General features: G+C 34.5%; 6 protein-coding genes across 6 annotated transcripts; 5 read left to right on the top strand and 1 right to left on the bottom strand.

The window, feature by feature from the left end:
- Positions 1–293: 293 nt before the first annotated feature.
- Positions 294–3,130, top strand: RO3G_16165 (uncharacterized protein; the record flags this gene model as incomplete). The annotated part of the gene is made up of 12 exons (XM_067670749.1): positions 294–332; positions 405–470; positions 528–741; positions 804–898; positions 981–1,083; positions 1,254–1,281; positions 1,463–1,489; positions 1,643–1,902; positions 1,957–2,135; positions 2,228–2,561; positions 2,727–2,812; positions 2,858–3,130. 12 exons carry the CDS (start codon positions 294–296, stop codon positions 3,128–3,130), a joined length of 1,704 nt encoding a protein of 567 aa, XP_067526850.1.
- Positions 3,131–4,406: 1,276 nt separating this feature from the next.
- RO3G_16166 (uncharacterized protein) lies at positions 4,407–7,389 on the top strand (the record flags this gene model as incomplete). Its single annotated transcript, XM_067670750.1, has 9 exons — positions 4,407–4,700; positions 4,777–4,854; positions 4,906–4,963; positions 5,023–5,204; positions 5,265–5,293; positions 5,348–5,705; positions 5,768–5,877; positions 5,932–6,648; positions 6,711–7,389. 9 exons carry the CDS (start codon positions 4,407–4,409, stop codon positions 7,387–7,389), a joined length of 2,505 nt encoding a protein of 834 aa, XP_067526851.1.
- Positions 7,390–7,559: 170 nt separating this feature from the next.
- On the bottom strand, positions 7,560–8,424 carry RO3G_16167 (mitochondrial 54S ribosomal protein uL4m; the record flags this gene model as incomplete). The annotated part of the gene is made up of 3 exons (XM_067670751.1): positions 7,560–8,206; positions 8,266–8,314; positions 8,377–8,424. The coding sequence occupies 3 exons, from the start codon at positions 8,422–8,424 to the stop codon at positions 7,560–7,562; spliced, it is 744 nt and encodes a 247-aa protein (XP_067526852.1).
- Positions 8,425–10,525: 2,101 nt separating this feature from the next.
- Positions 10,526–11,301, top strand: RO3G_16168 (uncharacterized protein; the record flags this gene model as incomplete). The annotated part of the gene is made up of 4 exons (XM_067670752.1): positions 10,526–10,876; positions 10,929–11,031; positions 11,093–11,170; positions 11,297–11,301. 4 exons carry the CDS (start codon positions 10,526–10,528, stop codon positions 11,299–11,301), a joined length of 537 nt encoding a protein of 178 aa, XP_067526853.1.
- A 1,303-nt stretch (positions 11,302–12,604) lies between these two features.
- Positions 12,605–12,895, top strand: RO3G_16169 (uncharacterized protein; the record flags this gene model as incomplete). Its single annotated transcript, XM_067670753.1, has 1 exon — positions 12,605–12,895. One exon carries the CDS (start codon positions 12,605–12,607, stop codon positions 12,893–12,895), a length of 291 nt encoding a protein of 96 aa, XP_067526854.1.
- A 5,144-nt stretch (positions 12,896–18,039) lies between these two features.
- RO3G_16170 (uncharacterized protein) lies at positions 18,040–19,821 on the top strand (the record flags this gene model as incomplete). Its single annotated transcript, XM_067670754.1, has 6 exons — positions 18,040–18,556; positions 18,616–18,667; positions 18,730–18,851; positions 18,914–18,953; positions 19,012–19,204; positions 19,261–19,821. The coding sequence occupies 6 exons, from the start codon at positions 18,040–18,042 to the stop codon at positions 19,819–19,821; spliced, it is 1,485 nt and encodes a 494-aa protein (XP_067526855.1).
- Positions 19,822–19,942: the final 121 nt, after the last annotated feature.

Here is a 19,942-nt window from a genome sequence, read left to right on the forward strand (position 1 = left end):
TAGCTGTAGAGTATATCAACAAAGCTTTAGGTTTATCTATTCAGCCCGAGCATTTACAGAAAGAACTTAAAGATGGTGTTATACTATGCAAGTAAAGGTTTTTATATTGTATGAATATATGTGCTTTTTTTACTAATGTATTCTTTTATATAAGTCTTGTCAATCAACTTAAGCCGGGCACAATAAAAAACGTTGGCCAAAAGAAAGATTTCTCGTTTATTCAAGTAAGTTTCATGCAAGCGTTTTTCTCCTTTTTTGTGGCTTTAACAATATTTTGTTGTTTTTTTCCTTAGATGGATAATATAACACGATTCTTGCAAGGAGTTCGACAGGTATATCAAGACAATCTTGTTTATAGAAAAGTAAAAGGAGAGCTTATAGTGATTATTTTGTTGTTGAAATAGCTTGGCATGAAAGAATGTCAGTTGTTTGAAACCACAGACTTATATAGCGCAAAGGACATGTCGTCTGTAAGAAACCATAAAGGAAGAACTTATGCTTTATATTATCTCTAATCTTTATGTTAGGTTGTTCATACTATATTATCCTTGGCGGAACTGTTTCCTAAATTAAACTTGAATACTGAAGATGAATCCATGCTGCTTACATACGATACCGAAAAACCCAAAATGCACAATAGCAAACATCGAAGTACCCATGATATGTCCAATGAGAAGCAGCAAACAAGAAAAAGATCATTGACAGTTAATACAACTTCGGAAGACCCTGAAGAAGAAAAAGGTATAAAAATACTTACGTGTATACATATCTTAACTATACTCTATTTTCTTCTTTTTACACAGATGTGCCTTCGTCGCCTGCATTATCAAATCATGCTCGTCCACCTAAATCCCCTTTACGCCACAATAAAACTCCAAACTCGACTGGCTCGATGAAGGTAACCAGTAGCAGTAGTCGTTTTGAGACCCAAAAGAGACGTCCCTCTGTGCCTATTATATCAAACTCCTCCTTTATCAAAGATGAAGACAGCAAAGGAAATTTATTCACAAGACCAGAAGACAGAAGAAGACAGGGAAAGTATCAAGAGCGGCAATTTTATCAGAAGAACCCATGTCCCCCTCAGTAAATAATGATGCAGATTCAAGACGTGGATCAACCATGACAGTGGCAGAAAGGAAAGCTTCTTCTTATGGACGATCAAGATGAAATATTAGCACAATATGTAATGATAAAAGTATAGTAATGCATGATCTTTAATAAATCTTTATATTAGCAACTAGGAAACTGTATAGGAAAAGGTCAATTTGGTGCTGTGTATAGGTAAAGAACATTAAATTGACCAGAAAACAGCAAACGGCTCACTTTTTAAAACCAATCTAGAACACTTGAACTGTCAACTGGTGAAGTAGTTGCAGTCAAAAGATTAAAGTTAGAAGAAGAAGAGTTATATAAAGAAATAATGGTACGCTCTATAATCTTTACAAATTAAAAAAAAATTTAGCTTGTATGAATTTAATTTTAGAAAGAAGTGAATATTTTGAAAAATTTGTCGCATATAAATGTTATCAAGTACATTGGATTCATTCGTAGTGAAAGTTACATAAACATAATTCTAGAGTAAATTGCAAAGCAAATGAACGAAATATTATTATGCTCCTTTAACCTACTTTTTTTTTTTCAGGTACGCAGAAAATGGCTCTTTAATGTCAACTTTAAAAGCATTTGGTAAATTTCCTGAAAAACTGGTTGCTTCATTTTGTATCAAGATCCTGAAAGGCTTAGAATATCTGCATGCAAATGACGTTGTGCACTGTGATTTGAAAGCAGCTAATATTTTGACAACAAAAACAGGCGATGTTAAGTTAACTGATTTTGGGGTGTCTTTAAATCTAAAAATCAAGACAGTTGACAATGATTCTGTATCAGGGACACCTAATTGGAGTAAATTTCAATATATTATAAACAACCTGGTCATTTTAATTTGTTGTTGAATAGTGGCACCAGAAGTAATTGAGCTGAAAGGAGCAACTACAAAATCAGATATCTGGTCTTTAGGATGTACACTTATTGAGCTAGTAACTGGAAAACCACCCTATAATGACTTACTTCCAATGTCAGCCATGTTTCGTATAGTTGAGGATGACTACCCACCTTTGCCGGAGGATATATCAGAGGTACAATAGTATAAAGAGGAGGAAATGTTGGAAAGACTTATAACGCGCTTTTGAAGGACATGCGTAGCTTTCTTTTATGTTGCTTTCAAAAGAACCCTGAAGAGCGATCGTCCAGTAAAGAATTGCAGAAGCATGAATGGATTTTAAAAAACCTCAAGACAAAGCAAAAAGGTAATGATTCTTATACTAAAAATTTAACCCTCAATATTTTAATCATATTCATGAGCTTAGAGAGTAATGAGTCAAACGTGCAGCATGACAAAGATGAAAAGCATCAAACAAACAAAGCAATTGAAGTAACTACAGCATCAGAACTCGAGCAATATTATTCTTCAAATACAACAGCAGTAATGCCGATTGTTGATGATAATAGTAGCAGTGATGATAACAATAGTCATAAGTTTATTGAAGGCGACCTTGAAAAATGTAAGAAAACATATAAGGATGGCATTGCATGTAGAATAATTTTCTTTGGTTTAAAGCTGTAGAATGCAAAGTGTGTGACCAAGTTATGGATAAGGACTATATCCTTTGTGAAGGTAATTTAATATAGTAATAAGTAAATGTGTAGTTATATAATTCTTATGATAGTTTGCTCCTTGGTCTGTCATAAAGAATGCAAGAAAGACGCGTTTTCTTGTCCTCCCAAAGTAAATGATCAACAGCCTTCCTATGATGTAAGATTTTATTCAATAAGTTCCTTATACTGATGTACTTTACAGTGGGTATTTTTAGCAAAGGTTTACAATACAAAGTCTAAGAGAGATAAACAATACGGTTCTAAAAGTAATAATGGTACTATCAAAGAACGCGGTCACCATTCGTCTCCTTCTACTTTACGTAATCATCCTCAAGGGGGTACTATTCGTAAGGATTCCCGAGGTTACTCCCAAGATAATGTATTAGATTCGAACTCTATACTTGTCAATACAAAGACAAGCGACAAGAAGCGTCTACTCAAGAAAGGACAAGATGAACAATGCATCATTAGTTAGGTTTACATCGTAAAAAAATAAATTTAATCTTCGCTATTTTCCCTTTTTTGAATATGATACACCATTTTGAAAAAAGTAAAGTCGCATTTTTACAAACTTTATAATACAATTTATACAAAAAGCCACAAATAAACGCGACATTTATTCCTGAAAATAGTGTAAAACAAGTAATAATGGTTAAAGTAAAAGCAAAACAAATATTACCTCTTTATAAGATTATTATGATTGGGTCGGACGGCATTGGAAAATCAGCACTAACCTTACAATATATGTATTATGATCTTGTTGAAGAATACAATCCAACAAAGGCTGACTATACACTAATTACGACAGTTAATACACTTAACTGATACTGACATATACTATAGCTTATCGTAAAAAGGTTGTATCAAATGGTCAGGAACGCCAAATTGATATTTTAGATACAGCAGACCAAGAGGAATATACAGCCATAAATCCATTTGAACTTGAAAAATGGAAAGAAAGGTTTTTGAATCAACTAAATTTCTCTTTAAGATTCGTGATAATTATTATACATCAAATGAAGGTTTTCTTTGTGTTTTTTTTCTTTTTGTGAGCAAGAACCTCTTGAACACACTCAAAAATTTCGATATCAAATTTTGAGTGTTTTATACGATGAAACTGTTAATTTTGAACATAAGGAAAACCTTTATTTTGTAAGCACTTCTAATTCGATATTTCTTAGATTTCATTTATTTTGGTTGCTAGCAAGGTAGATTTGGCACATTTGCGTAAAGTATCTGCAAATGAAGCTAATGCCTTAGCTTATGAGTGGCGCTGTCTTTGTGTTGAAACATTAACAAAAACTAGACAAAAAATTGAAGAAGTATATACAATGCTTATGAGGCAAATAAGAGATAAAAAGCTCAACAAGAAAAAGAAAGTAGCCCTGATAAAGGATCTTGTGTTATTCTTTAAATAACGATATTTTACTACTATTTATTTTAACATATAACATTTATACGCTTCTAGCTTTATTTCAGTACACATTTTTTTTTTTGAAAGAATGCAGGATCCCTTAGATTATTGTAATCAATAAGCTTTCCAAAAAGCATACCTATTAGAAAGCACAATCAAAACTTTTATTGCTTATTGTTTATGTAATAAACGCGTTTCAATTGGTTTAAAAAATTCAAAAAAAAATGACAACAATTATAATTGGATGGCTGAGCATAAATCATTTTATATACGGAGTTGTTGATTTTTTTTTCTTTTCTTTCTAATTCTTTCACGTATTTTTTAGAAAGTAGAAAATATGTCTTGGGAACCTACTTCTGAAGGCTTTGGTGAAGCTCAAGCTGCCCACACTGCCCCTGCAGTTTCTGAAGAACAACAAAGAGCTGCTTATAGAGATTACCAATGGGCTTCTAATCGTGCTCGTTATGAATACAACGAAAATGCTGTTGACGAAAATGGCATGGCTCCTCGTAATGAATCACTTGAAAAAGAGTTGTTTGATAATGAACAACAAGGCGCTATTGACTTTTCTAAATATGAAAAAATCCCTGTTAAAGTAGAAAGAGGTGCTGCTCCTCCCCCTATTAGAAATGTATGCTAAAAAGAGGATGTCCCATTTCAAAAAAAAAAAAAAAAAAAAAAAAAAAAACTGAAATTCTTTTTTGTAGTTTGATGAAGCAGATCTCCATCCTGTTATGAAGGAGAATGTTAGATTAGCACGCTATACCAATCCTACTCCAGTCCAGGTAATAAGCAGAAAATACTGAAACAAACAAAAATAACACGTTTTATAATAGACTTATTCTATTCCAATTGTTACAAGTGGAAAAGATTTGATGGCTTGTGCTCAAACAGGTAAAATTTTCTAGGACTAAAAAATGAAATAAAAAAATTAATAGTTTCCTGATTTTTAGGTTCTGGTAAAACTGCTGCTTTCCTTGTTCCTACTTTGTCCGCCCTTTTTGGAAGAGCAAAGGAACTTGCTAAGCCTCGTCCTGCTCCTTATGAAACTAGAAGTTACAAGGCTGAACCACTTGTTCTTATCATTGCTCCTACACGTGAATTGTGTTCTCAAATTTTCGATGAATGTAGAAAAGTAAGTGATAAATAACTGTAATGGGCACATACACTAATGAAGTTTTTTGAACGTTCTTAGTTTACCTATAGAAGCTCTTTGAGACCTTGGTAAACCCTTATTTTTTAAATTAATATTCCTGCGAATTAAATATATTTTTATAGTGCTGTCTATGGTGGTGCTGACACCCTTGGTCAACTTCGTCAACTTGAAAGAGGTTGTGATGTTTTGGCTGCTGCTCCTGGTCGTCTTATGGACTTCATCGATCGTGGCAAAATCGGCCTTGGTAGAGTTAAATACCTTGTCCTTGATGAAGCTGATCGTATGTTGGATATGGGTTTTGAGTCTATTATTCGTGCTATTGTTCAAAAGAAGGGCATGAATCCTGAACACCAAACTCTCCTTTACTCTGCCACTTTCCCAAGAGCTATCCGTGCTCTTGCTCGTGACTTCTTACGTGCAGACTATCTTTTCTTGAAGGTCGGTCGTGTTGGTGGAACTTCTACTTCTATCACTCAAAGGGTAAATTTAGAGAAAAAAAAAGAAGAAGAAAAGACGAAAGCATTAACTTATAGCTACCATAGGTCATTTACGTTCCTGAAGATCAAAAGAGAGAAGAACTTCGCAACTTGCTGAACGGTCTTCCTCCTAGCCGTACATTGATTTTTGTTGAAACCAAACGTAGTGCTGACTCGTAAGTGATGAATAACATTTACGAATAGAAACCCCTAAATTCGACTTTCTATAGCTTGGATCAATTCCTTTACGAGCGTAATTTCCCTTCCACTTCTATTCATGGTGATCGTACCCAAATGGAAAGAGAAGATGCTCTTTTGGCTTTCAAGTCTGGTAAATGTCCTCTTTTAGTAGCCACTGCTGTTGCTGCTCGTGGTATTGATATCCGTAATGTTATGCATGTTGTCAACTACGATATGCCTAACGACATGGATGAATACATTCACCGTATTGGTCGTACTGCTCGTGTCGGCAAAACTGGTTTAGCTACTTCTTTCTACAACGAAAGAAGTGAACACCTTGCTTCTGACCTTACCAAATTATTGAAGGAATGTCAACAAGAAATCCCTGAATTCTTGCAATCATATGTTACTGACGATATGACTTTTGATGAGGATCTTGACGATACTCAAGTTGAAGCCCCCACATATGCTGGTCGAGAATACGTCCCAATGGAAAGAAATATACCTGGTGCTCCTCAAGGCTTTAACAACGCAGAAGGTACTGGTGCTGCTGATGGCGCCTGGGCAGAAGACAGCTACGGCGGAGGTGGAAACAATGGCGCTCGCGCTGGCGACTGGAACTGCTCCGCCTGTTCTGCTTCTAACTATGCTCGTCGCACCGAATGCTTTAAATGTAACGAGCCTAGACCTGAAGGTGCCGGTGGAGGTTTTGGCGGTGAAAGACGTCCTCCTCGTGCTCGACGTGATGGTGATTGGGATTGCTCTGGGTAAAGCTATACATGTGTATATATCTATACATAAATGCAAAACATTAACATTTATTCACTAGTTGTGGTGCAGTCAATTTTGCTTCCAGAAACGAATGCTTCAAGTGCCAAGCCCCTAAACAAGGTGGTGATGGTGGATTTGGTGAATACAACGGTGACTCGAATTATGGAAATTACGATCAACCTGCTGATACCGGTGCATCTACTTTTGATTCTGCCAACTGGGATTCGTCTGCTGCAGCTGCTGGATGGGGAGGATCCGGAGATAACAATGCTCCCGCTGCTTCTGGTGGATGGGATGAGCCTGCTACTGCTGCTTCTGGTGGATGGGGTGAGCCTGCTCCCGCTGCTGCTCCTGCCGCTGCTCCTGCCGCTGCTCCTGCCGCTCCTGCCGCTCCTGCCGCTCCTGCCGCTTCTGGTGGATGGGGTGAGCCTGCTCCTGCTGCTCCTGCCACTTCTGGTGGATGGGGTGAGCCTGCTCCCGCTGCTCCCGCTGCTTCTGGTGGATGGGGTGAGCCTGCTCCTGCTGCTCCCGCTGCTTCTGGTGGATGGGGTGAGCCTGCTCCCGCTGCTCCTGCTGCTGCTCCTGCCACTTCTGGTGGATGGAATACTCCTGCTGCCGCTCCTGCTCCCGCTCCTGCTGCCGCTCCCGCTAATGATGGATGGGGATCTGCACCTGCTCAAACCTCTGGTGATGGATGGGGATCTGCACCTGCTCAAACCAATGGCTTTGGCTGGTAAATTGATACAAAGCTTGCTTGTGTAAATCATATATCTGTTTTTGCTTTGTTTATATTATGTGACAAAAAATACATATTTTATATTATGAGTTAATAAAAAAAAAAAAGTATCATTGATTATAAAAATACGGAACAATTTCTTTAACTTTATGCTGTACAGTTGGTATTTATTCATTTTGGTTTAAGTATACCTTCTAATGTTTCAATAACACTTTTTTCAACGAGTAACTTATCATATGTCAATAGATCTAATACATTTGTTTCTTCGACATAGATAACTTCACAATTGGGAAGATTGCGTGCTGCCATCTCCAAGTTTTTGTTTAATTCGTCGATAATAATTAGAATTTTAGAGCTCTCATATGAGTTTTTAATAATGTCAGCCAAGTCGCGCGTCTTGTGGCTTTCCAAGTTTTGAAGACTTTCTACAACAATAAGCTGATCTTGAGCATACTTTGCGCTTAAAGCAACTCGTAAACCTAAATCCTGGACTTTCCTAGGTAAATCTGTGCTGTGATCTCTAGGCTTTGGTCCAAAAGCAATGCCACCACTTCTAAAGTGGGGTGCCTTCATATCGCCCACTCTTGCCTTACCACGTCCCTTTTGTGGTGCTGCCTTTTTACCAGTACCGCTCACCTCAGCACGTGTTTTAGTTGATGATGTACCTTGACGCATACTGTCCCGTTGCCAAACAACTACTCGGTGAAGAATATCTCTTCTGATGGGTACTCCAAAAACTTCCTTTTCAAGATTGATTATTGAGACTGGTTCATTGGATTTAAAATCACGAAGGAAAGCTTGAACTTTAGTTGGAAGAGCTGAAACGAAAATAGGTATTGGTGCGAATTCAAAAGTTGAACATGCATTTAAATTATACCTTTAGGTACACTTTCAGCAACAGAGGCAAAAGCTCTGCTTTGTGCGATCTACATAAGATTAACCATAAGTTTTTTATATTAAAAAAATTGTTGAATTTTGTTTCTCTTACAAATGAAGTACGAAGTACTGTACGTGGTAAATTGTTGAATAAAGGCATTGTATTAGATGTCAGATTTTGACAAGAAATAAAAAAAAAAAAAAAATAATGCAGTGAATAATCTAGGGGTTTTAACAATAAGTCACAGATTTGTTGTTTTCTATTTGATTTCAAGGTAAAGCATGTACATACTTTTTAAGATGAAAAGCTGCCTAACAGGATCTTTCAAGGACATACTGATTTTTTATTTTATTTTATTAATTTATTCTATATTTTATCCCGACTTTCAGTCATTAACAATGATAAACAGAAATGCATTTCTTTTTACTTGACAATCCTTTTGGGTTACATTTGAACCCTCTAATGCACTTGATAATATGAACGGCTATAGTTTCTCTTAGAAGAGGCTTTGCTGCTACTTCTTTTATTTCAATTGTGCCATCATTCTCAACACCAACTTTTTCGTCGTCATCTCCTATCTTTTTTTTTTTCTCCTATTTGTTTTTCTTTTTTTGGTTTTGGCTTTTTTTTGGGGGAGAAAGATTACGCTTTCTTGAGCTAACAGAAAATTTTATCATCACAAACATCACCAATTATTGTAATCGAGGCTGCTCTAGTTTGAGGAACTTCTACAATTACTTTAGTTCCCTTGGTTGACCTACCTAGTTGCTTTCCATGTTGATACGAAACCCTACTTCATCAACAAAGACGCACTCTTGTAGAAAATGCAAATTGCTATTCTACCACTACAAGTATCACTTGTATCTCACTTCGATACTATCTAGTGAATTTCTAGCTACAGATTGAAAAGCGGACTCTTTGGCTGTTAAGGCTCAATTTTCTGTTATGTTACGATGAAAGCCAGAATTAGATATCTTTAAGTCGCTGGATCACTTTGACAAATTTTCCATGACCTCATCAATTACAATATCAGACTTCTTCGACACAAAGTTGTTGGTGAATGCCTCATGATCATCAGTGAATGTCAGAGGACGCCCAGTTTACTGATCAATTTGTAGGGTACCTTTCCCGTTTCTCGGCAGGCTTTCCACCAATGATATGCATCTTGAGCTTCCATACTAAATACTCTGCCATCTACTGCTACTTTTGCTCCAGGACGCCCATTCGTGTACTTGATGAATATATACCTTTGGTCATCATCATACCCCATGCTACTTCTTTTTTCTTTCTTATTTGATAGACGAATCAAAGTGCCTTGAGTGTTTTCCACCTCAATGGGTCTATTTTTTCCGTACGGAATAGTATTGGTGGTAACTTCCATTGGGAAAGGGTCTGGTGGCGGTGCCCATGATTGATTGATATCTTGCATGAATTCATTTCCAAATTCATCGAACTCTACACCTTTATCATCCTCAAAAATAACTTTAAAACTCACTAGATGTGATTAGAAGGCAAAATAACAACCTGAACGAAAAGAAAAACGACAAGGTGTCCTATGACACACGATGAGATGTTTCTTACAAATTCGACAAGCTAAGGTTATGTTAGCTACAAATTGATTTTTAGTGAACTACAAATCATTTTCTTCCAGTGACAAAGCGTTCATATAAACAAAACGATAACAAATTCGAAAAGCGATAAAAGTTACTGGATTGACTGTATTTGAGCAGATAAACTTTTATACTCTTCTGTCTCTCTGGAAGTTTGCCTTAGATGATTAATAATACTGGCCACAAGAAGTTACTGCAAGTGCCACTTATCTTATTCAAAAAATTAACTATGAAAATAATAGTCACTGTACAAATACTCCACATCAGAGTGCCTAATCTTATTCACTGCTACATGGATTTTCTTTTCCATTTTTTTTTTATAAATTATTAATCAAAGATGCAGGTAAGCTTTTTGATATAAGAAGACAGTCACCTTGTTTGCATTCAATTGGTTACCATCTGTCAGTACCCTGTCTTTACTGCAGTTTATATTATGCAATAGTTATAATCAACGTGAAGCAACTCTTAAATTGGCTAATAAAAAACAAATGAGTTGTTTATTATTAAGATACTGAACGTATCTAGCTCAAGATTACCAAGCAGATGATTTTGTTACTAAGCAACCAATTAAATCTACGCTCTTCCTAATCTTTTTAATTCATGATTTATAATACTTTTTTTTTTTTTCTTTTTATATCAAAATATCAAAAATGTCTATAAACTCTGCTATAAACCTTGACCGTCCTCTTATTATAGGCCCTGCTACCCCTGAACCACCTTACCCTATAGCTATCTCTGGTACAGTTGTCAAAGGATTTGGTCGAGGTTCTAAAGAGTTGGGAATCCCTACAGGTACTTTAAAAAATTACTTTAATGACATATTTCTTATTTACTCTGCCATAGCCAATATGAGTGACGAAGCATTAGAGACTATGTTTTCTGAATGCGATACAGGTGTTTACTATGGTTGGGCACAAATTGGTGAAGTAGGAAGTGATGTATACCCTATGGTTATGAGTTTAGGTTGGAACCCTTATTATAAGAATGAAAAGAGATCAGCAGTAAGACACAGAATCGATTTGTAATGAAATACTCAATACGAAGTATGATTAGGAAGTTCATATTATTCATGAATTTGAACAAGATTTTTATAATGAAGCTATTAGAATTATAGTAGGAGGATATGTTCGTCCTGAACAAAATTATCCATCGTTAGGTAATGATAAACACTTTCTTTCAAAGTGTGTACAACGAAGACTGAACATGAATATTCATAGATGCCCTGATCAAAGATATAAAGACAGATATTGAAGTTGCTAAGCATTCATTGAAACGTGAAGCATATAACAATCTGCGTAACAACATATTATTTATAAAAGAAAATTAGATATAAGTAGATTTATGACTTACGCACATATTCCATATTTATTTATACGTGTCTTATATTTGTGTTTCTCTTTGTTAATAAAAAAAAATTATAGAATGATTATCGCAGAATCTTCTAGATTATTTACAATTTAAAGTATATCATTGTTTCCAAGATAAAGCAGACTTGTCTGTTTTAGTAAATGTGGTACCAAACCTTTTAAGCTTTCTGATTTTTCATACAAAAGAAAGAGAAGGTGAGAAGTGGCAATAGTATGTTCAAGCGAGCCACTCATTCAAATTGATTATTTTAACGCATTTACTTTTGTTTAAAAACAAATTTCTCTCATCCGCAAAGTTTATTTTATAAAATAATACTTTTAATTTTGCTGCGAAGGTATCACAAAGCAATCTTCCTGAAATGTCGCTGCCAACTATAGGTTCATTTGTTAGAAACAAGGTGCTTTTGTATTTGAAAAATCGCTGCACTTTAATACTCTTTAATACTTTATGCAAATTACTTTTATATCATTCTGAATAAGTCCAAGCTACTTTTCTTGAATTCTGGTTATAGTAAGGGAATGCCATTTACGTTGGTGTTTTATTGCTTACCTTAAATTCAGTAGTAAAGAAGAAACTTTGCTTTTGATGATTAAAGTGAATTGACTTCAAATGATGAAGAGTTGATATGTGTAACTCAACAAGAGGTTTGCATGAATGTTTACAAACCTGAAAACAATGTAGTAGATTAAAATGCAGAGAAAGGGGTCTAATTATACATTGATATATTTAAAAGTGTAAAGTGTTTAAGGGGAAACCTTCTAGGAAAGGGTAGCAAAACATCTTATTGGGGCTTCTTTATGATTGAATATGATTCTATTCTGTGTTTGTGAAGAATTGACTGAGTATGACAGTGATGTTTAGTAAATAATGCATTAATAGTGCGTATTAGATAATTATGCCTTTTGTGCACAAATTGAATGCAACGTGATATCATCTGTTATAGAGTGGGATCATTCCATGAATATAAGCCGGAAGACATTACGAGCAGAAAGACGGAATTAAAATGAAAAGGGACTATAAAATGAGCTAATTTGGTAATTTTATTCTCGGACGAATTCGGATGTCATATGAAATTCATACTCTTTTATAAGAAAAGGATAACTGTCAATGAATAGGCTGATAGAAAGTAAATAGAAAAGAGAAAAAGATGTGAACAATTCAATCTTTTTTAATATAAAACAAAAAATAAATGAAAAAGTATGAGAGGTTGGTTGAAAAAATAAGTGAGAAGGTGTGTGTGAAAGAGAGAGAGAGAGAGAGAGGGATGATTTATGAATAAGGGTATTTAAAACAAACCCATTTCTCTCTTTCTTTTTATTTTTTTTTTTATTCATCCTAACTTCTTCTTTATCATTTAAATAATGTCATCCTCACCCATTGTTATTACAAGATTTACTGGTTCAACCTTAGAACCATCGACTGAACCAATTATACTTTATGAATCCCATTACTATGAAAATAAAAGACCTAATCAAATCAAAGTTATACCCACACGATGTACTTTACCACTAAAACGTAATAACAAACCACACCCAATTATTATACCTGAATACACATTTGATGAAAAATACATGGATGACAATGAATTCTCTGCTTGGTCTTATGAAGAAGATACAGCTACTTCATCAACTGATACCCTTTTAATCAACTAATTTTCTCACACATTTTATTGTATTGCATACATGTACAAAGTTAAAATAAAATAAGTTTCTCTCATTTGGTCTTCTATTTTTTACGTTCAAAATAAGGTGAACTATTCATGAATCCTATGCTAGTATCCATAACCCATTCTCCAATATCAAGATATTTTTCAACATATTTTTTAATTTCTTCATTTTCTATTTGATTTGTAGCAGGTCTAAATATATTCTATCAATACATTATTAATAACATATAAAACCTAAAACTTACTGGAATCCAACATTTTCTTTTTATACCTGCAAGTACTGTGGGAAACAAAGCATCGCATTCTGCTGTAAAATGAAACAGTCTTCCTCACATTTCAATATAACACGCGTATTTATATTATTTGATAGCTAACAAAAAAATAAAAAAAAACAAAAAAAGAGAAAAAAAAAAACCGTACCACTTCCTTCCTGGAAAAAAATTTGAAAGTGACTTTTATCCACAAGCTGAATATTATTTGACCTATTCCTTCTTTTCTTTCCCAACAAGATCACGAATCTTCCTGTCAATAAATTACCCCATCCAACTTTTTCAGGTACACTGAACAAAAAAATGGGCGCATTAAGTAAAAATACTCTTTACCTCAAAAAAGAAAAAAAAAAAAATGCATTACCTCTCTTTACCATATATGTCATGTACCACTTCATCTTCGAACAGTATGTCCGGCACGGATAATATACTATATATGGAAGAGATACACCATTTTCAGAAAGTAAAGTCGCATTTTTACAAACTTTATAATACAATATATACAAAAAGCGACAAGTAAACGCGACATTTATTCCTGAAAATACTGTATAAAATTTGAGCTTTTTTTTTTGACAAACAGGTAGAGTAATAGGATTCATAAAGTTTAACTTATAATTTAGATAATAAAAAGAACACTACTGATTAAAATTTATATAACCATTACCTAATTAAATTAATACTGCCTTTATTGCCCATGAAAAAGGAAATAAAAATACATTTAATAACCTCACAGAGAATACTATCATATTAATTGTATTGCTGCAGTAATAATTAATGGGATGAAACAACAGAACCTTACTTATCAAACTTGTGTATCGCAGAAATGATAGTCTTGCAAGTTGACAAAGTTAATAAAAGGCGATGGTTACATCAATCTTTTTTAAACTTGATCATTTTAAAAAGTACCTGAACACTACAGCAGGTAAACACAGAACAGGACTAATAGAAAGCTTAAGCAGTTCTTTCATAAACGCTTTGATAAAATAAGATGCTATGACAAAGATTCATTATTAGTGGTTGTTTGAAAGAAAAATCCAAAGCTTCTGATAAAAAGAAGGAACCAAACAAGATACAACAAAGCCAATTTTCTTCGGATAGGATATCAATAAAGAGTTTGGGAAAATCTCTTGTTATGAAAATGCTTCAATTACCATTGGGATCATCCCTTCAAGTAAATATCAAAAGATAGAACCGATCAAGATACAGAATTGCTTCTTTTACCAAGTAGAGGCACTAATATGAGCTTGTTTGTAACTGAAATCACGCAAGATACGACTGTTCAAATGTAAGCCTGTAAGTCGATTCAAATAAAGCGAACAGTTTATCCAAACATAATATCCTTAATTACTTTAATAGAAAGCCACTAAAAATCTGATCTGATAAAACAAATGAAGATTGTCATAAAATTTGTAACGAAACTCTAATAAAGATAACAAACCCAAGTATCAATATAATTATTCCCTTCAAGTAATCGGAAAAGCCGTCAGATGTTGAATAAAACATCATCAAGTATTCACAAGTATTCATCTTTTTTAACAATACAATAAGAAAATAAGTAGAGCGAAAAAAAAAAAAAAAAAAAAAAAAAAAAAAAAAAAAAAAAAAAGCATTGTAAAATGTGGCAAATCGGATAAAAAGTGAAAATCAACTGCATAGCAGCTTCGCCACGTAGTCTTTTTTTTATAAGTTACAGTTGATTATTTGAATTAGGAGCTCAAATTGGCAAAAAGAAAGTGTCAATGACAGCGATTTATCAAAGAAATAACGTTTGAATACCACGAAAGTATAGTATTTAATTCATACTTTAAAAAGTATTGTATAAAAAGGATTTCAGTCCAATCTTTCTTTTATATTCCAGTCGAAATCAAAGAAAACTTGGTGATGAGAAAGCAAAAAAAAATCAAACAGTACAAGTACATTGCTCTATCATCCTTACATTATAATAAACTGTTAAACATAACAGTGATATTCAATATTATTGGCAAAAACTTGTTTGCGGTTGAAATTAAAGCTATGGCTCAAAGCCTAATTAAATGTTACCATAATCGCCAAAAATAATCAATAAAACGATAATGCTAGTTGAGCTACTTGATTCGGCATGTTCCTCTGTGATACATGGTTTTGTAACTGATATATTCAAATACTTAGCGTACAAGATGAAATGGTCTATCAAGCAATAGCCTTTTGGAGAAAAAAAAAGAAAAAGAAAAAGAGTTTGCTCAATTGAAGAAAGGTGTTCTTGTAAAACCAAATTGAAGCTAGCTATAACAGCAGCGGCTTTATCATCCAGATAGCCGTTTACATCGTACTCTTGGGTCGTCTCTCGTCTGAATTTTCGAGTCAACGATAAAGAGTTGCATAAATTCAAAGCGCTTTTATATTTTTTTTGTAGGATCGTCTTAGTCATGATAAATAATGAATCCATATAGAATAGCAGCAGTATTTGAATGACATACTTGTATGGGTACTAGGTCAGCGCTTCACAAATAAAGCTCGCCCGGAGTACATTTACCAAATATATTCCATTTATGCCAACCCAAAAGGTTTTTTTAATAAAACACTGGAGGAAAACAATGCAGCATACATATAAATGCAGTGAAAATGCCAATGTATTTGAATAAGGAACATAATACATGCAAACGTTAACCAAATCTCAACTTTCATTGAGGCCTTACGTATGTTATATCAATCGGGTATGTTTGAGTATATCTCCACAAACGATTTACTAATTGCAATAAGAGAGAACCAGATAAAGTAAGATTACGTCCTGACATAATTAAATTGTATGTGAATTGATTTTTAACTTACTTTCATAAGGCTATTGTAAGCTTTAATTATTTGGATTTATTTCGTAGCAAGATAGACGTAAGACATCTCCACATGACATAAAAGGTAAATAAACCATGTTGTATTCTCTTGAGATGTACAAAAACTAGTAACCCTATAGGCGCTTAGAAGCGGAAGATAACTGAGAATTTGCTTAAGCATGCTCTCGCTGTTTTCAGTATTGCCTTTGCTGTGGATGTAGTATGTTTCTATGGTCTGATTTTTAACACTTATGGCTTATTATCCTTCTACAAGGCATTTGGTTTAGACGGCTATGTTAGATTGTCTCCCTTCAAGATAAAAACAGGCGGCAATAAACAGCTAGTAGCTGGATTTATGAATCTATACGATTAACAAGGAATGGTTTGTGAAGAAATAAAGGTTAAAGAATGTAAGGCCAGAATATTTGAAGTCTCTGAATTAATTGTACTCTAGAATAAAAGCATCAAACAGCCTGTATCTTTTATGCTTCACAATCAGCATAAAACTGAGTTATCAACTCTGTCTTTCGACAAAATGGCGATCACCAATACTATGTATTTTATGTCTATACGTTATTAGCTGCAAAAAAAAAAAAAAAAAAAAAAAAAAAAAAAAGCTAAATAATTAGGTCATTAAAAAGTCTTATTAACTATAATGCAAGCATTTAAGCTATTAATAACCTCATGCATTCTTCTAAATCCTAATCAGATTAACGTTACAAGATGAGTACGGTATTGCAAAATCGTGCGTGTACAAGAATCGCGTCCACGTTTTAAGCTTTACAGTTTCACTTCTGTAAAGTATCACCAATACTGTGCAATTCAAGGCTTCTGCAATAAGCAGTGTGTGCTACAACTAATCTTTCTATAGCAACTTCAATTTACTAGTTTATACTCCTCCTGTATTCAACTAAATAATTCTCTTCCTTTTTTAATTAAAGATGGTTGATGCATTCAGCAGCAAGCAAAGTCTAAGGAATACTAAAACGAATCTGGAAATAGCAATTACAACAGATCTTAAATTGTAAAAGGTAATGCATAGAAAACGACTCTTTACAACGCGAAACTGGACCCTAACCTTAAATTTTGGACAAATGAAGAATATGTTAAACTCAGACATTGATTATCTCAAATAGCCAGTTGATAAAACTAAAAAGTAAAGTAAAGCCGACAAAGAAAACAAGAAGCATATGTTCATGATGAAGAAAAATTGTCAAATATACACATACAATCATATTTTCTTTTTCTCGTTTTAAAGCATCAATGTGAAGAAAAACATTTAGAGGCTTTAGAATAATGGCCTCTTCAAAAATCGAGATGACATAACAACCCGCTTTTTTTTTTCGCGAACCTTTTTGACATAAACAAATAGACAACTATTGGACGTAAAGTTTGACAAATAGATTAAACCCTTTGACCAAAAGTCGTATGGTTTTTTTCTTCTGAAAGAATACAATAAATTTGAAATAGGTATGCCTTACAAGGGTGAGGGGAAGTTGGTTACGCAAATAACTTGTTAGAAAAAAGAAGGATCGCTAAAACAATAATTAAGTTGTCCAGTTTACTTAAATTGTTTAATGAACAGGTGTTAGCGGAGAAGGTGAAACAGGATTTTAAAAATAGAGCACAATGAATAATTCACCAAAGTGAAGAAGGGAAGCAGAATTGGTGAAACAAATAATCACGCCCTCTATTTCACCTTTGTTCTTTAAGAAGCGCGTTACTGTCCATTATAACTTCTGCACTGTCAACACTGTTGTCCTTCTCAATCAACAAAAATGTAGCTTAAGTTGATAGATAAGCGCCGGAGATTCGATGACAAAGCAGTTATCCGTAATTGGGAAGAAGACCACACTAAAAGTAAAGACAGAAAATGTATGATATGCAATAATTGAGCAAAATGTTACTATTTAAAAACGTTTACACAAATTGAAATCAATTGTTTGTGCAAATTGAGTTATTTTTGTGAACAATAAAGATCCTAGACAAGTCGTATATAAAAGGCCCGTTATTTTACCCTCCATTGATTGATTTGTACTTGAAGGATATATACAATGCGTCACATCTTGTTTACTCTGCTTACACTTTGTGTAGTATTCTCTTACACAGCTCTTGCTGCTTCAAGTCATTCCAAGGGTCATATCTCCAAGCACAAGTCCCTTTCTCATCATCATACTAATAAACGCACTCACTACAAGACCATTCACCATCATTCCTCTGGAAAGAAGAAGCCTACCAAGAAATCCAAGAAATCCACAAAGCATTCTTCCAAGCACTTGTCCAAGAAACACACTAAGAAGCACACTACTAAGCACACCAAGAAGCACACCACTAAGCATGTTGTCAAGCACACCACTAAGCACACTACCAAGCATACGTCCAGCAACAAAAAGAACACTCCTAATGCTTCCAGCTTGACTTTTCCTAATCATAAAGTTGTAGCTTACGTCCTTGATTGGGATATTCCCAAGAATATTAAATGGGACAAATTGGACCATATTGCTTATGCTTTCGCTGAACCCAATGCCAATGGTGTGCTGAAGGGTTTTGATGGCAATAACTTAAAATCAGGTATTGTATTACATAATTTACTGCCACCCAAAAATTTAACATAAGCTGTGTTTAAACAGTGGTTACTCAGGCTCATAAGAACAAAGTTGGTGTTAGTATTAGCATTGCTGGGTAATGTATAATGGTTACACTATATCATGCCTCCAAAAAGCTAATCGACTTACATTTCATAGCTGGTCTGGTTCTATTCATATGAGTACATTGGTTGGCTCTGTATCCAAACGTAACACTTTTGTAAGAAACATTGTGAATATGGTTAAAAAGTATAAGCTTGATGGTGTCAACATCGACTGGGGTAAGTTAATAGCGCCCTACTTGCACAAATGCATTTCCTTACAATGACATTCTATCATCTAGAATTCCCCAACAGCCCAGATAGTATTGCCAACGCGGCTAGGTAGGTGTACCAATCATGGTTATTTACATCGCTTATTAAAATGATCAATTTTGAACAGAAATCCTAACGATACTGCCAACCTCCTTATTTTTATTAAATTACTACGTCAAAAGCTTGACACTACATTTCCCAAAGCTCACAAGGTGATCACTGTCGCAGCCTCTGTTGGACCTTTCCTTGATGAAAGAGGTCGCTCTATTAGGCACTTTGAACCTGACTGGGTCACCAACGTTGATTATTTCTATTTGATGGTAAGAGCAACACTCATTATATGATTTTTATTTCTCTAAATTAGCTTCATATATAGTCATATGAATACAACGGAAACTGGAATGATGTCGCTGGTCCTAATGCAGCTCTTTGGGGATCCTCTCACGGCTGGGGTGTTGATACCACTGTCAATCTGTGGTATAATGCTGGTATTCCCAAGAATAAGATGCATGTCGGTGTCACATTTTATGGTAAGGTCCTCAAAACTGCTCAACCCATCACCTCAACATCTGGTATGTACGTTAAACTCGATGGTCACACTCAAATCAAAGGCGATAAATACGACGAATCAGATGCCGATCCATGCCCCAATTGTAAACCTAGCTACACCGGAGAATACCAATGGAGATCCATTGTTGCCAATGGTATCCTCGAAAACAAAAATGGATGGACAACCTACTGGGATGAACAATCTCAAACTCCTTATGCTTATCATGCTGGAAAGCATACCTTTTTGTCCTACGATAATACCAAGTCCTTCGAAGCCAAATTAAACTATGTCAAATCCGAAGGCCTTGCTGGTTTCATGATCTGGTCTCTTGAGATGGACGATTCCAAGCACACACTTTTAAACACCCTCCAAGGAGTTAGAAAGTAAAAAAGGTCAAATTTTTAATGATACTAAACACACTCTTGCATAATACATAATATAATTAATAAAAACAAAATTTTAATATTGAAAAGCAATTTTGTATACTATAAGATCATTATGATTTGCT

Source organism: Rhizopus delemar, genomic scaffold (genome assembly GCF_000149305.1).
Source record: "Rhizopus delemar RA 99-880 supercont3.19 genomic scaffold, whole genome shotgun sequence".
Lineage (NCBI taxonomy): Eukaryota > Fungi > Mucoromycota > Mucoromycetes > Mucorales > Rhizopodaceae > Rhizopus > Rhizopus delemar.